Source organism: Schistocerca gregaria, chromosome 4, assembly GCF_023897955.1.
Source record: "Schistocerca gregaria isolate iqSchGreg1 chromosome 4, iqSchGreg1.2, whole genome shotgun sequence".
Taxonomy (NCBI): domain Eukaryota; kingdom Metazoa; phylum Arthropoda; class Insecta; order Orthoptera; family Acrididae; genus Schistocerca; species Schistocerca gregaria.
This window is the reverse complement of record NC_064923.1, coordinates 203,080,503-203,097,149: the sequence shown is the minus strand read 5'-3', so window position 1 is coordinate 203,097,149 and position 16,647 is coordinate 203,080,503. Positions and strand designations below refer to the sequence as shown.

Sequence of the window (16,647 nt, the reverse complement as noted above, 5' to 3'; positions counted from 1 at the left end):
AAGAAGTAAGGCTGACGCTTCTAAAGGAAAAGAAGATAACATAATACCAACGCAAATCACGCTGATCGGAAACACCTCGCTGCATCCTTAGCACTGTAATAACACTAATAATACCAATAAGAAGGAGAAAAAGAAGACGATAATAATTATGACGAAATTAGTGCACAACAAGAAGCGCACCGATCACCTTATATAAGCCTAATTAAAATTCCATCGGTCATCTGGATTCGAACGAGATACTTATGGATCCAGAGACAAAACACTGCATAAAATAGCGGTACTATTGCTGTGAAACATTTGGTTTCAAGAACTTACGTATTTACTGTCACCCACAACAAACTCCCCTCCTCTATCCTTTTTTCATTGATGGAAGAGGTGCTGGAAGTCTTTCTCTATGAGCTCCTTGATGACAAATGCCGCTTTTTCTGTCGGCCGGAGTGGCCGAGCGGTTCTAGGCGCTACAGTATGGATCTGCTCGACCGCTACGGTCGCAGGTTCGAATGCTGCCTCAGGCATGGGCGTGTGTGATGTCCTTAGGTTAGTTAGGTTTAAGTAGTTCTAAGTTCTAGGGGACTGATGACCTCAGCAGTTAAGTCCCATAGTGCTCAGAGCAATTTGAACCATACATTGATTCCAGGCCGAATAAGTAGAACACTTCCATATTGATTGTGGGGGCACTCCTTCTCCAAGGGTCATATCAGGAATATTTGTAAGGCGTTGTAATGGCCCTCTATGTGCCTCCTGGAGGCACAGTACGTGGAAGGAATGAAGTTTACATGTGTTGGATATAAGTTCTTCTTTTTCAGTTGATACGCCGTCAATGTTGAGAGATATGACTGTCAAACATGGCTCTGAAAAGGGCCTTTTCTTCATTTTAGATTCCGAATTCACGTCGTGTTAGACGTAGCTCAGCGTGTGAAAAGATCTGCCAATATTTACCATTGCTTTTTCTTCCAGTGCTTCAAAGGGCTGAATTTTTTTTAATGCTGATTTCACCTTGGGGAATAAATAAAGTAACATAGTGTTAGGAAATATGAAAATTTGTGGTATGGTCTTTGGCACCAAACTGCTGAGGTCATCGTTCCCTAAGCTTACGCACTACTTAATCTAACTTAAACTAACGCTAAGGACAACACACACACCCATGCCCGAGGGAGGACTCGAAACTCCGACGGGGGAAGCCATGCGGACCGTGAAAAGACGGCTAGACCGCGACGCTCATGATTCTAGGTAAGGCGATTAATGTAGGTGGTCCAACACTAGGATGCTGTACTTCGCTAGAAACTCCTTAACAGACAACGCGATGTGAGGTTGTGCGTTGTCTTGATCCAGAACCCATATCTGGTTCATCCATAATTCTTTTCGGGCTTTTCTTATTTTCATACGTAGTTGAGCAAGAATCGAAAGGTAGTAAGGTTGATTAATACTTTGACCTTCAGAATTCCAGTAAAGATGCACCATTGCATAGATATCGAAGAAAAATAATCATCATCGCTTTGAATCTTGATTTGCTCATGGAATCACGCTTAAGTTTCTGGATTATAAGTGAAAAACCAATATTCTTTAAGTGTTACGATTCTTTCCATGAAATCAGGATCATTTTTATGGTAGTCATCGTGTCCGTACACACATTTTCGTAAGCTTCTTTTTGTTGCCGCGCGAAGGGCCTCACGGTTTGAGACGTACTGTCATGGACTGCGCGGCTCGTCCCACCGAAGGTTGAGTCCTGCCTCGGGCATGGGTGTGTGTGTCGTTCTTAGCATAAGTTAGTTTAAGTAGTGTGTAAGTCTAGGGACCGATGACCTAAGCAGTTTGGTCCCTTGGGAATTCACATACATTTGAACATTTTTTTTCTTTTTGTTCGATTTCGAGAATTTTTGGCACCAGTTTCGCACACACTATTGTCGTCTTAAATTGGTTACGTAAAATTTTCTTTACGCATTCTTTGTCACTTTCTACCGCTACAGTAATAGATCGAATACTCAACCGACGATCAGATCGAATCATATTACTACTTTTTTGATATTTTCATCGGCTTTTTATGCTGAAGGGCGTCCCGGGCGTGAGTTATATTCAGCGTCTTCTAGGACATTGTGGAACGCTTGAACCACTCAAAAAATTAGGTATATGGTAAACAATCTTCACTGTATACTTATTTTAGTAAAAGACAGGTTTCAGTAGCAGTTTTGCCAAGTTCCATGTGAAACTTCACGACAGTTCGTTGCTCTGTTATTATACTTATTATTTTTCCGGTAAAACAAAATAACAGCTCTTACACAAACGAAGACCAGGGTCGCACTGATATGTCTACAGACACCAGAGATACCACTTTGGAGTGAGAATGCTTCACGATTCACAGCTATTGGTCGTCCATCTTTTGCCCATGTGTCACCGTCAGTGTGTCACCGTCAGTTCCACTATTTTATAGCCATACCTCGTACAATTATCCCAGAGGCGAAGTATATATTTGACATTTGCTTCGACATTTTGTGAACACCGTCTTTCTCATTAAATTTGCGTCATTTGGTGATTTGCCCGAAAACATTCACTACGTAAAGCGCCACGTCTTGCGCTCTCGTCTCTCTCTCAGAAGCTTTGCGCTGCTTTGCACCGCTCATTTCCACGTAACTTGGCTTTCTCACTACACTGCAGCTGCTCCCACTCGACAGCTGGCAGCTGTCAGCCGCCTGGGGAGACGCTCGCGGCGCTGGCCTTTCTGACAGTGACGCGTCCTGAAATTACTGGAAGACGGCGGGACCGCCGCAGCGCTCCTGTTAATAAGGCAGATGGCTTGGGTAACCACCCTGCGGTTTCCCCCGACCCAGTGACGCCCGCTATCAGGAGTGTGGCGGGGCGCACTTTCTACCGGTCGCTGACATCCCTGGTCCCTACTTACGTAAGTGACGCGGGTGTGGCACTGGCGTAATATGCGGTACCCACATCTCTGACGGTCACATTAAAATTACCACTTGACGGCTTTTGTTCTCTCCCACACCTCATTTTGCAGTGAGGAGATTTGATCGTGCACCTCGGAGAAAGCCATATGGTTCATGCTTCCTAAATCGCCAGCCAAAGATTAGGCACGTCGTCTGACTCATTACGGAAATTACTAGATACACTTTACAAATTATCTCTAAACTTCCACTCCAGAATACAAGAATTTACTTCATTGGATAAATGGTGACGTGATGCCCCATACACTTAATTGCAGAGTAAATAGAATTTTGTCAGGTGTCTCTCAATCCATACTGCAAGAACGTCCGCCCCCGGTAGCTGAATGGACAGCATGGCGGATTGTCACTCCTCTGGGATCGGGTTCGATTCCCGCCTGAGTCGGGGAATTTCCTCCGCCCAGCTACTGGGTGTTGTGTTGTTCTCATCATCATCCTATCATCCTGATCGACTGCAGGTCGCCGAAGTGGCGTCACATTGAAAGACTCGCACCCGGCGAACGGTATGCCCGACGGGGGTAATAGCCATACTATTAAATAAACTGTAAGAACTCGTGCCTCATTTTCCTTATTTAGAAAGTGATGCCTGAAACGTTGCTCTGTGTTTTAAAGAGAATCTTCCCACGTTTTCCTCTGCGTAGACAATGTTTCTGTGGTAATGTATGACCTTTATCATTACTGAGACATGGGTAAAGAGTGCTATGAGTATCTCTTCACGGTATAACTCCTTGATGGGTCCCCTAGCAACATATTAATATTGTCGACTATGAAACTTGAATGCAGTGTCGGAACGATTGTTTCTTCTTCTGTATGTCAGAGTGTTCTCTACTTAAACGTACTCATCTAACGGAGCCGAGTACCATCGCACTGCGTTCGTATCTAGACGTTTACTACTAATGTGAGTTTAGTGGTAGACTGTATATAGTGCAATCAAGGTGATATAGTCAAATAAACTACACTCATCGCAGACGAAGTACGGCACCTTAATTCAGACTTTTTGAAAAGTGATGGAGAAGATAAACTGCTTTGTCCAGCAGTAGCGTATGCCATTTCCGTTCATCAGGTTTCTTATCCGCTTTCAATACAGTTATCACTGAAATAGTCCATACCTAAAGTTTCAGAATTGAGCCCAAATTCTTGATATTTGTCAAATAATTAGGAGGATGTGGTCATATCCATTTGCACACTTTAAAATGAGCATGCTCTCAAAACTGATCAGTAGTGCACAATGAAGTAATATGCTCATAGAATAACAGACTGGTGCAAACATTCTCTGAAAGAAAATAACGCTCAACCTACTTAGGATCTTAGATCGTAGCTGATTGTGCAGAAAAGTTTGTGTTATTTGCCGTGGTGTTCACAATAACTGTAATTTTATCATTGCTGTCTCCATATTGAATTTTCTTTCTTAACTTTGTACAGTATGCACATACATTCCGTTTCTAGTGAACGTCCTGTCACTGCTAAGTCAAACATTTCATTCTTTCTAATTATTCCAATTTCTTCATCCAGCTTCATACTTCTGCTAATGTACTGCCCCGAGTTTTCATCATGAGATCTCATTACACGTTCCCTACATTTTGTTTTATTACTGTTCCATTTCAGGTCAGGTGTTCCTCAATTCTCCCTTATTCCTTTTCTTGTCCTCTTCCTTTTCTGTACTTTTCTCCCACTCCTTCTCTGCTTCTTCTGAAAAATCTCTTTCTGTTCTGACCCACATGCATCTCGGTGGGTCAAAATTTATTACACTAAGACAAGTAGTCATCTTGCTCTTCTTGAGTTATCTACGGAAACTCAGACAAACTAATATGATATTTCGTAAAATTTCGTTTCGATTCAACACTATTGCGTGCAACCGACACAACTGGGTTACGAATTTGAAGTGAAAGCTTAAAATGTATACGATTGTATAACTTGACCTTTGGGATTCTACTTTCACATTACATAGGTGTTTCTTAAAAAAAAAATCTAAGTTACCGCCAAAGTAGTCATCATACCACGGTTGGCTTCAACGTTGCTTTATACTAGGTATCAACTAATGTCAGTAATATGCCTTTTTACAATGTACGCTCAGCTCATCAGATCTCTTATGAGAAGACAACCAAGAAATGACTTATCTATTCAATCTCAATACCATTGTCCGAAATAGAAGTCATTCTACATGGATCAGGAGGCGTTCATTCTCCGAACCACTGAATTTTAAAAATCCACCGCGCCTCCAAACCGTTCTGTAGTAGGCAAAAATCAGTATTTTAGGAGACATTAATTAATCCAAACGTTCTCCTCATGCAGTAGAGAAAATCAGCGTAAGATTTGTTGTCACTTTATAAGAACAGAATCTTCAAATATAAGAGTGCTGAAGTTTAAAATTAAATGGTATTATTAGACTGACGGAAGATAATTCCAAAGGAGGTACAAAACGGTGTCTTCCGAACAAACGTTAAAAGATCTGTGTCATCTCAGGCAGCAAAACAGTGTGCCTGCTGATGAAGTTTCACAATGCTTTCCCCGACAAGTTGCAAGTAAGCGATAGTTTTTCGTCATTTTTCCTGTTAATTCTCGGTATTGGAACTACTAGAGCAGGGCTAAGTGAAAGTCAGGACAGAAGGAACAGACTCTTCTTAGCAGTAGTCTCGTTGTGGTGAAGGCACACATACAACAGGAAAAAATATTAATGGGGACAGGTTTCGCAATGGCAAGTAAAGTAAAGCAAATGGAAACGTAGAGAAATTAGCAACATTGTAAAGTAAAGCAAATGGTAACGTAGAGAAATTAGCAGCATTTGTAAGGAAGAAGGACACTACAGAAAATAAAAGCGAAACCCAAGCCGCAATGGCAGAAAGACAAATTGTTTAGAGAGTAATGGAAATGGATTAAACTAAGACGACTTTGTCAGGGAGATAAGCAGTAGGAAAAGAGGAAAGAGAAGACTCGTCAGCTAGGACAAAAACAATGACACTTATAGAAATCAGGGTGAACAGAAACACTGAGGAACAGAAACCGATACACGTAATATGTAAAGACATCAGAATAGTGGGAAATTATAAAAAGCAGACAGACATAACTGAACGAAAGGGATAGGAGAGTATGGATAAATATCTGCAAGTGGGGTTAGTCACAGTACAAAAAACGAAAAATAAAACTACAACATCCTCGAAAGAGTAGAGAAGTCGAGCAAAACAGAGTGAAATAAATCAAAGTATTCACATAAAGATATTAATACAAGATGAAGTTTGTGAACTGTCAAAATTTCCGCTGAAATGTTGTGAGAGGAAACACAGTGAAACAATAAATGAGAAGAGCACGTGAGACGCACACACAAACTATAGTAATGGTTTTTTTCCCTAAACATTTCCAACTCTCGTCTTCCGTTTGTATCAGCCTGTTGATCTGTTAGTAGATTTACTTTCGTTATTTTCTTAATTTCTCATTAATTAAAGTGAAACATTTTATTGAGGAGGTTATGATTTACAGATCCTAAAAACTGTCGAAAAAGCATGGTTGTACGAAGCTGTATCACTCAGTTATATTACTCAACCACTTTCAGTCACTAACAGACTATCTTCAGGCGTCTGCAGACAGTAGAAAACCAAAATAAATCACAATGAGTCATCACAAAAATATATATGGCGTCCAGTACTTCAAGGGCGAAGCGCTTGACGATACTGATGTAACACGTACATACATACTGAATACCACACCAGAGAGATAAATAGGTAGAGAACCTACATAGCGCCAGAGAACTCTCATAACTTTTACAACGTAAGTAACACTCGACTTACGGTGACTTAATATTGTTGACTGAATGATAAAAATACAAAGACGAAAGTGGATAATATGAAGAAATTCATAATAATTTGTCTTCGCGTTTTCACCTTTATCCTTTGTGTTTTATCAATGAGTCAACAATATTTAGGTATTATAGGGCGAGTGTACCCCGTGTTGCAAAATTTATGAGCTGTCTCTTGACCATATATTTAGTACCGAGGAGCAAGTGTTACATCAGTATTGTCAGGTGCTTCACCACTGTACTACTGGACGCTGTATGTGCTTCTGCTATTTGTCAGAGTTAAAAGGAAATGTTCGCTTGCACCCTGAGGGTTTACAATGGTTATCAGTTAACACACATATGATGGTTTCACAGTGCAAGTTCTCAATTGGCTGTATAGGTTGATTACTATATTTACGATAGTTTTTGTGGTAACTCATTGTGCCTTATTTTAGTTTTCCGCTTTATGCATGGCCTGTTAACGAATGAAACTGGTTGTGTAATAAAACTGAGTACTACAGCTGCATGAAAACCAAAGTTTCTCAAAAAAGCGAAAAATTTCAAGTTACACCGTAGTTCGAAGTCCGTATTAAACTACTGATCAGTTCCACAGTGGAAGGCAATGGTACACCACTTCAATTAGGATCACGCCCCATAAAACACTGTAGTGTAAAAACCAACAGATGTGTTAGGACAATTTTACTCCTTAATCATTGTCTGCTCTTACTCCATGTAAAAGGAGACTGTAATTTGTAATGCAGTTAGATGTATTTAATCAGCGTATTCGCCGAGCAGTTTCAGCTATTTGCTGTATTGCGATACGTAAGACATCGACAGTAATGATAGATCGCACCTGTGCTTGAATGCAAGCGTTCCCAGTCTTTTTTCCCCTTCTACGAGAAACTAATTAAAGGTGCGATTACATTACAAAGCGCCTGCCGTTAATGGACCCATGCAGTGTCTGGTGTATTACCTCAACCTCCAGCAGTGCCAGCAGCAACAATCTTCTGAGTTAGCTACCTTTTTTGCAGCAATTCAGACAAATTGCCTTTATATGTAACGATTGTAATCCTTGTTAAATTGCGTTAATTACATGTAATCAGTTCTGTATGTTAGTATCTAAATAACACTTTATCACAACGCATAGCTTGGAGGCAGTTCGCAGTCTACATTTCACTTTCGCACTCGTCCTCCAAACGTCGAGAAAATAGCGTCAAATAGATGCCCCATTTGCCACGTCATTAACTCGTACTCCATCTTTAACTAAATTTAGAGTGCAGAATAGAAGAAAAGAGTATTTGCACTTTTGGATACTATCATTTTTTCCTAATTTTAAATTTTTAGACTTTGTAACTCCGTTGTGTAAGATTAACAGATGTGTTATGATTTACATCAGCGAGAAGAGGAATAGATGTCTACAATTTCCTCAAACAAGTAAAAGAGAAGATGAGAAGGTGAAAAGGCATGGACGATTCGTTCTCGTCTGCATACGACTAGATGTTTTCCCATTTCTACTGCAGCATGATGAACTGGCGTTGCCAGGTTTCTGAGAGGAATTTTTTAAATACATAACAGTCTCCTAAGTTCATCAGGAACATGTTTGATGGGATTTAGGTTAGCAGATTAAACTCTCAGATGCGTAGATTTTCTTGCACTATGGTGTAATTAATTTTCTTTTAGACACATTTTCTTTCAGATAGAAAAAGATACAAGAGTTTCCGTGTTGCGAGAAGCAAAGAGTTATGTAAAACGATTTTATAAACAAATTAATTCATCTTTCCATCAACAGAAACCAATAGACCAAAGTCAGAATCAGGAGAAAGAACACTAAACCGTCACACCATCTCTATAAAATTGCTTCCACAACATTCTTAGGTAAAAACTCATCACCAGACATGCGGCACTTCCAGACACACCCAGCTAAGTCCCATACGCGGGTGAGTTTTCAGTCCACGAAGTCCTCTTCCAGTGTTCCACCAATTAATAACAGCGTTATTTGGGCTAAGTAATCAGTGGTTTCTATGTCTCAGTACAAGATTGTATACCGAGTCCTGTAGTCTCACAGATCACGTCTTGAGGTTCTACTCACAATGCTTAAGAATGTTTTTCTTTTTTTCCACAGGGTTTGATCCATCATACGTAAGACACAGTTTCTTTAGAATAAACCACACAATTTGGCTTTCTGAAGTACCGTCTTGGTTTCTGGGTGGTTCAAATTACTGAAATTTGTGTCCCAATATTAACATTATAAAAGACAGAGATTAAAAGTATCATACTAAAAGTTGCTATATAAATAGCAAAAGCCTCCTAGCACACGACGTAAAAATATATATGGAAATGTATATGCTTCGATCTTTCATTTTATTTCATCTTGCAGAAGATATGGCCGTACTCATTGTTCACTTTTTTATTTTATTTCATGAAAATTTTAACGAAATCCAAGCAAAAATGTTATCTTTGGAGCATGATACATTTTTATTTTTTGGTTTTACAGTATTATTGCTCGATCGTTAATCTTACTAAGTTTGCTTTTGTTTTTGTTTGTAGATCTGAAAATATATATAGCTTGCATTGTATGACAGAAAACCACGAATGCCGTTTCGAAAAAAAAAAAAAAACTATCAATCAAGAAATGCTCCGAAATATTTCTGCAGTAGTTTGCAAATAAGTGGTTTAGAGAATCTATGGTAAAATCCGAATACAAACTTAGAGATGGGGATTTCGCCACCATTGTGCTGCAAGCGAGTCTAGCTTACTAATTACTTCAACACTTCATTGGTGAGAAGAATATTAGCCCATACAAAAAAAAAATTGGGCTGTGATTTGTCGCTTCGTCATAGGACATCCCCGTCGCAAGCAGTATAGTACAATGAATAATGTAGATGGCCATAAATATTATTTCACACATTCAGCCGAAAACTTCTTTCCGCTCTGAGGATATATTCTCCTCCAGTATCCATAGAACTCCAACTTGCATTCGTTACAATGTCCTAGATTCCTGACCCAATTCTGTTTTCACAGCTGTCATGTATTCCAATACCTCCGCTCAACAATACGAGTACATACCGTCAAAGGAGACAAACTGAGAGTAGAGGCCGTGTTTTTGTACGTATCTCATAACTAACTGTTAAAAATGTTGTTATTCATAAAATCAGTATTGTAGCGGAATATTAATACTGCTTTTTTCAGTTTTTAATACATCTACATTCCTCGAAGTACCTGCACCTGCATCTAAATGAGTACTTGGAAATTGACAATTAAATGTTTGGCAGAGGATTCATAGAACAACTTCCACACTATTTCTGAGGACTCATAGAATTACTTTCAGACTGTTTCTTGACAGCTTTACTCTCGGGTAGCTCGCTGGAGAAATGAACTTGTAATTCTTTTTGTGTGAGCTGTGATTTCCCTTATTTTATTACGACGGTCATTTCTCCCTATAGATGTGGAGGTCAATAAAAATTTTTAGCATTCACAGGAAAAATTGCGTGATTCAAATTTCATGTAGAGATCCAACTGCAATGAAAAATGCTTTTGTTTAATGCATTCCATCACATGTGGCGTATCATATCCGTGACACTCTCTCCCTATTTCATAATAATACAAAAAAGCTGCCATTTTTTACGTTTTTCTGTGTCCCCTATCAACCCTATCAGGTAAATATCCTATATAACGCAGTGGTATTCCTGAATACGACGGAAAAGATAGTGTAGGCCGTATCTTTAGTAGATTTGTTGAATCTTCTAAGGGTCCTCCGACAGAAAAGAATTTTTAGTTTGCCTCCCCCAGTTAATTTTCTATCTAGTGGTTTCATCTTAAATTGTTCGCAGTTGTAATGCCTAGGTATTTAGTTCCACCAACAACTTTAAATTTGTGTGATTTGTGGTAGTACTCATGTCGAGGACCTCAATCTTTTTATACTTTTGTGTCAATGCCACTATTCACACCAACCAGAACTCTTTTTTTTTTCAAATTATTTTGCAATTCCTTTTCACCTCCTAATTACTTCACCAGACTCTAAACGACAGCAATGATCTGAGAACACTCTAAAATTGTTGTTCACATCTTCTGCTAAAGAATTTATACAGTTTAAGGACAGCCTCCTTAGAGAATTCCAGATGTCACATGTGTTTCACTAAATTACATTCTGTCAACTACTGCGAACTAGATGCCGCTAGTGAGGAAATGTAGAAATCAATTTGAAATCCACTGTCGGTAGCACTGATTTATTGAGCCCTGAAATAATTGCCGGATCGAAACAGACCCACACTTTTCATTCATAGCGGGGTTTTGTTGGGCTGGATGCTGGTTGGTTGGCTGACGTTGCGAGGTGACTGCTGTATCTGGGCGGGCGGCGGCCGGTCGGTCTCTAGGCAAGCGGCACTGCTCCGGAATACGCTGCGATGTCGTCACTAGAAAGTCATAACTAACTACACATGGATCGAGCGAGGTGGGGCAGTGGTTAGACACGGGACTCGCATTCGGGAGGTCGACGGTTCAATCCCGCGTCCGGCCATCCTGATTTAGGTTTTCCGTGGTTTCCCTAAATCGCTCCAGGCAAATGCCGGGATGGTACCTTTGAAAGGGCACGGCCTATTTCCTTCCCCATCCTTCACTAATCCGATGAGGCCGATGACCTCGCTGTCTAGCCTCCTTCTCCAAACAACCCAACCCAACCCAACCCCTAACTATACATGTCAACAAAAGTTATGCATCACCCCAATACGTCGCACAGGTGTGTTGCTACTGTGACTGCCCCTGGACCGATTGGAAGGTCACCACTGACGTTGTCTGTAAACATTCACACAGTTACCATGAGCATTACCTAGAAGCAGAAAGCCACACTGGAATGGATTGCAGAATTTCAGTTGAACGTGAAGTACCATTAAGGGCCCGTTACAGACGCCTGTGGAACAGTGGAATATCCATCATACAACGAAGTACAGTCGCGATCAGTAATCGAGTTAATTACACGTTAAGCGCAGAAGACTTGTCAACCAGAGATGATGCCCGATATGTGCACTGGAGTCAAAGCAACGTGTAATTGAAATGAAATCGCTTCTAATTGACAGGTGGTGTTCAGGATTTACACTGCGCAGGCCGTTTATATTCGTTATATGCACAAGGTGATCGATACCTACAAATTTTGGGTCAAAGGACAGTGGGATGAGCGCTCCATAACTGGATTCAGCGTTCGAAGAGGCTACAGGACGCCATGTCTCGCATCAAATTTTTATGAGAAAACCATGGTGAAGACTCCGTCGTACACCAAACATGGACTCAGATACAGTTGGGCAGAACTGACGCACGAGGATTAGCGTTGGGTGTTGTTTGTAACCTGGTAATCGTAGATAACGTGTTTGGAGACAACCCAGAAATATCGAACGCCTCCAACACCGTGTCCCATATATGTGATGGTAGTGGAGAGGTGTTTTGGGGTGGAACTACGTGATGTACATCCCTCGTGGCTGTTGAGAGCCATGTCACTGCTCTATGGTACAAGGACGAGATTCTGTAATGGCGGGAAAACATCGCCAAAATTTTGGTGAAAATGTCACCTTGGTGAACAATGAGTGCTTATCTTGCTGTTCTCTCGATATGGACCCTATCGTACATGTGTGTGATCGACTGAAACGAGTTGTTTTTGGATGCTGACAATGACGTAGTCTGCGTGACTTATCCAGAACCGCCATTGAAGAGTGGAAAAATTTGAACCAGGAATGTCTTGATGGTCTTATCGATGAAAATGAAATGGTCGTATGGCATTGTTCGGCGGGAGCCCACATGCGGGGGTGTTCGGCCGCCGTATTGCAAGTCCTCTTTAGTTGACTTGCGAGTCAATGATGATGGACATACAACAACCAGTCCCGCGCCAGGAATATAACCCGCCGCCCCTGCATGGTAGACAGTAACGCTACCGCTACGCTACGGAGGCGGAAGTCTTACCGATGGTATGCCACTACTGATTGAAGCCTGCATCCGAGTGAGGGGCTGTTCCATCTTATGTTGAGATTGCTGAGGAGTGCTGTGAAAAATCCCCCATGGGAAACAGACAATTTTGTGTTACACAAATGCTTTTATTTATTTGGGGACAGGGTGTATTTGGACAAACTGCAATACTTAGGCCTACGTATGCCTCAGAACCAATCTTTGTTTTCTGAACCGTGAATTTCGAAATAAGCTGGTGATGCAAAACTTTTATTGACGGGTGTACTTGGATACATAGAAAACCAGTTAACTGGCAACGTAAGCCTGTCATCGTGCTAACTTTTAGGACAACTCTCAGATATTCTATTTTTCTACAATATTCGAGATGTTAGCCTATCTTCGGATAGTTCAAACAATGTAACCATTTCGAGGAAACTAATCCTTTTCTTGAAACTTCCTGGTAGATTAAAACTGTGTGCCGGACCGAGACTCGAACTCGGGAACAAAATGGTTCAAATGGCTCTCAGCACTATCGGACATAACATCTGAGGTCATCAGTCCCCTAGAACTTAGAACTACTTCAACCTAACTAACCTAAGAACGTCACACACATCCATGCCCGAGGCAGGATTCGAACCTACGACCGTAGTGGTAGCGTGGTTCCAGACTGAAGCGCCTAGAACCGCTCGGCCACATCGGCCGACCGAACTCGGGAGCTTTGCCTATCGCGGGCAAGTGGTCTACCATCTGAGCTACCCAAGCACGACTCACGCCCCATTTTCACAGCTTTACTTCCGTCAGTACCTCGTCTCCGTCTTTCCAAACTTCACAGAAGCTCTCCTGCGAACCTTGCAGAACTAGCACTCCAGGAAGAAAGGATATGGTTGTGCAAGGCTCGCAGGAGAGCTTCTGTGAAGTTTGGAAAGTCGGAGACGAGATACTGGCAAAAGTAAAGCTGTGAGAACGGGGCGTGAGTCGTGCTTGGGTAGCTCAGATGGTAGAGCACTTGCCCGCGAAAGGCAAAGGTCCCGAGTTCGAGTCTCGCTCAGGCACACAGTTTTAATTCGCCAGGAAGTTTCATATCAGCGCACACTCCGCTGCAGAGTGCAGATCTCATTCTGTAATCCTTTTCTCGTTTCCAGCCGCATCGAGCCTGTGGAGAGCGATTTCGTGTCCTTCCTGTCGTTCGGAGAGGGCTGGCACAACTACCACCACTCGTTCCCGTACGACTACCGCGCCGCCGAGCTGGGCCAGCGCTACGACCTGTCCACCCGCATCATCGAGTGGCTGGCGCGCCGCGGCTGGGTCACCGACCTCAAGGCGGCCTCCGCCAGCTCCGTGGTCAGCCTGGCGCTGGCGCACGGCGACGGCAGCCACCCCGTCTGCCAGCCGGGAGCGGGCGCCTCCAAGGCGGCCGACGCCGCCCCCGCACCCCAGGAGCCCGCGGCCGGCAAGCACTTCGTGGAGGCGCTGCCCGCGCCGGGCCAGCCCCCGGAGCCCGGGCTCAGCATCGCCTGAGCAGCGCCAGGGGAACCCCCACCTCGACAGTCGGTTCGATGGCGCTCCGCGTCGTCTGCTTCGTCGCTGACACCACCTGCAAGCACAGAACGCGACAGTACAACACACCCCTTCTCTCGGCACAGATCCGGAGAGACTCTGTTCGCTGTGTTTTGGTGTAAGAAGTGACGAAAACTTTGTTAATACTGTGACGTACTCTGTGATATCTGTTATGAGCAATGTTCTTGCGAAAGCCCAAAAAAGTGAACTAGTTTCCTTTTCTACGCCTGTCGCAGCACATAGACAATGAGAAAGAGACCCATTCATTATCTTCGATTATCAGTCAGTCGAATGATCACCGTAAAATAACAGACAGAAAGAGAGAGCTGTCTAAAACTGTGGGCCATTTAGGGAGTCGAATTCTGATCCTCGCCTATCGCAGGCAACTTTCTTGCCAATTGAGATGCCTGTAAAGACTCAGGAAGACAGTGAGAGGACGAAGAGGGAGGGAGGAGATTCTGAGATCTGCACGCTCTATTGTAGAGGACAACGTTCATTGTTTGTTTCTCGCTGCACAGTTTTAACCTGTCAGAATTCCTGACTACATATTACACCAATTCTGCATACGCCCCATGTTCTCCAGTCTGCTGTGACAACTGAAGTAGTTGAAACGAATTGTCTTTCATTTTAAATGATTTTATTTGCATTTACTGAATCCTACCAACTAACACGTTATCAGACTTCATCATTGCGTTGCATAAACCAGTCAGATAAATGGCCATCATATCCCTGATTGTGAATAGAGTTACTGTAGCCCTGTTCGAATGCTTATAGGTATGTCAATAATAACTTCATGTAAATCTGAACTATCAAATAGCCACTCCATCGTATATGATTCGAGTCATGTAATCCTATAAATGTAAGACTATGCACAGTTATTTTATTTATTATTGCTTAGGTGCTTAAGTTACTGAACTGCACACTGTAAACTGTATGGGACATTATTTTATGTAAATGCAATATTTTTTATGTATAGCAAATAAAGTGACAGAATGTCTGTACTTTAAATCAGCTATGCGTTTTTGATAGTTTTTGCTATTCACGTATTTATAAAGAGCAGACAAATTATTATCTCATGTCATTTAATTCCTTTTTTTCACTTATGATAAACAAATAAAACAAACACCCAGCTTGTCAACGCTTCAGAACCATTACATCACTTACCATTTCAAGCTACCTTTTCTACAGCAAGCCAGTAACTTTTCTACGCCAAGTAACGACTGTAGAACACTTGCAGGTTACAATGCATTGCAGTTAAACCTCCTTCTAATTAAAGGCGTACTCTACAAAAGCTTTTTACTAATCCGCAAGACACGGAAGTGTACTTGTCTTTTCAGCTGTAGAACTTCCTCCCGGTTCCTTAATATCTCGCTTCTTGGAAAGCTTGCAAACCTCATTCACTGAAACTTGCCACAGAGTATTAGATAGCATCACAGAATACGTCGTCACTTCGAATGCGATGTGACCTTTCAGAATTGTTTTTAACAATGATTTGAAGCCTAAAAATTTTCATTTTTTACTTCTTTTTGTGTATGTGGGTTATGGGCGCTAAACGTCGAGGTTATCAGGACCAAAACGAAGTCCGCAGCTCGTGGTCGTGCGGTAGCGTTCTCGCTTCCCACGCCCTGGTTCCCGGGTTCGATTCCCGGCGGGGCCAGGGATTTTCTCTACCTCGTGATGACTGGGTGTTGTGTGATGTCCTTAGGTTAGTTAGGTTTAAGTAGTTCTAAGTTCTAGGCGATTGCCGGCACGGTAACTCAGCGTGTTCGGTCAGAGGGTTAGCAGCCCTCTGCAATAAAAAAAAACTGAGTTAATCGATCAACAACGAACTTAAACGGATGTCTTACGACGTCCGCCCCGAGCAGATGCAACGAACAAAAGCGAACAAAATGAGATTTAAAAAAAAATGTGGGGGGGACTGATGACCATAGATGTTAAGTCGCATAGTGTTCAGATCCATTTTTTGAACCAAAACGAAGATCGACTGAAACGACATCCTCCATGTTCCTTTTACGATGGCGTTTGGTAACACAAGCGTACTGAATCATCGTTATAGCATTGTCTGTATTAGTTACTTATCAAAATAAATAATAGTTAGCCTATGTTTCACGTCGAGTATGTTGACGTAAATAAATAGTTTATTATATTTAAAATGAAAATAGTTGTGTAGGTTTTGACTGCTACGAGTGATAACTCTGGTGCGAACTTAAATCTGGAGATGAATGTCACTGGATTTTCTGTCTGAGTAATTGGCCTATGTTTTGAAAGTAACTTAAGAGTTAATCGACACTTTCGTTTCATCCTAAGAATAAGATTTCACGTTTAAAACCAAACGTTACGAATCAGAATTCATAGTATACAAGCTACTAGTGGTGGTTCCATGCTAACCTGAATACCAGCGGATGATAATAGTACAGGTTACTACTGATGACATTTTGCGAA

At 41.8% G+C, this 16,647-nt stretch overlaps 1 protein-coding gene across 1 annotated transcript in view; it reads left to right on the top strand.

Annotated features, from left to right (window-relative positions):
• LOC126267980 (acyl-CoA Delta-9 desaturase-like) overlaps positions 1-15,216 on the top strand; it is a 138,014-nt gene extending 122,798 nt beyond the window's left edge. The window contains exon 6 of the mRNA XM_049973326.1: positions 13,791-15,216. Within this exon, the coding sequence (XP_049829283.1) occupies positions 13,791-14,166 (376 nt within the window). The 3' untranslated portion in view covers positions 14,167-15,216. The remainder of the gene's footprint in view (positions 1-13,790) is intronic.
• The last annotated feature ends 1,431 nt before the right edge of the window (positions 15,217-16,647 follow it).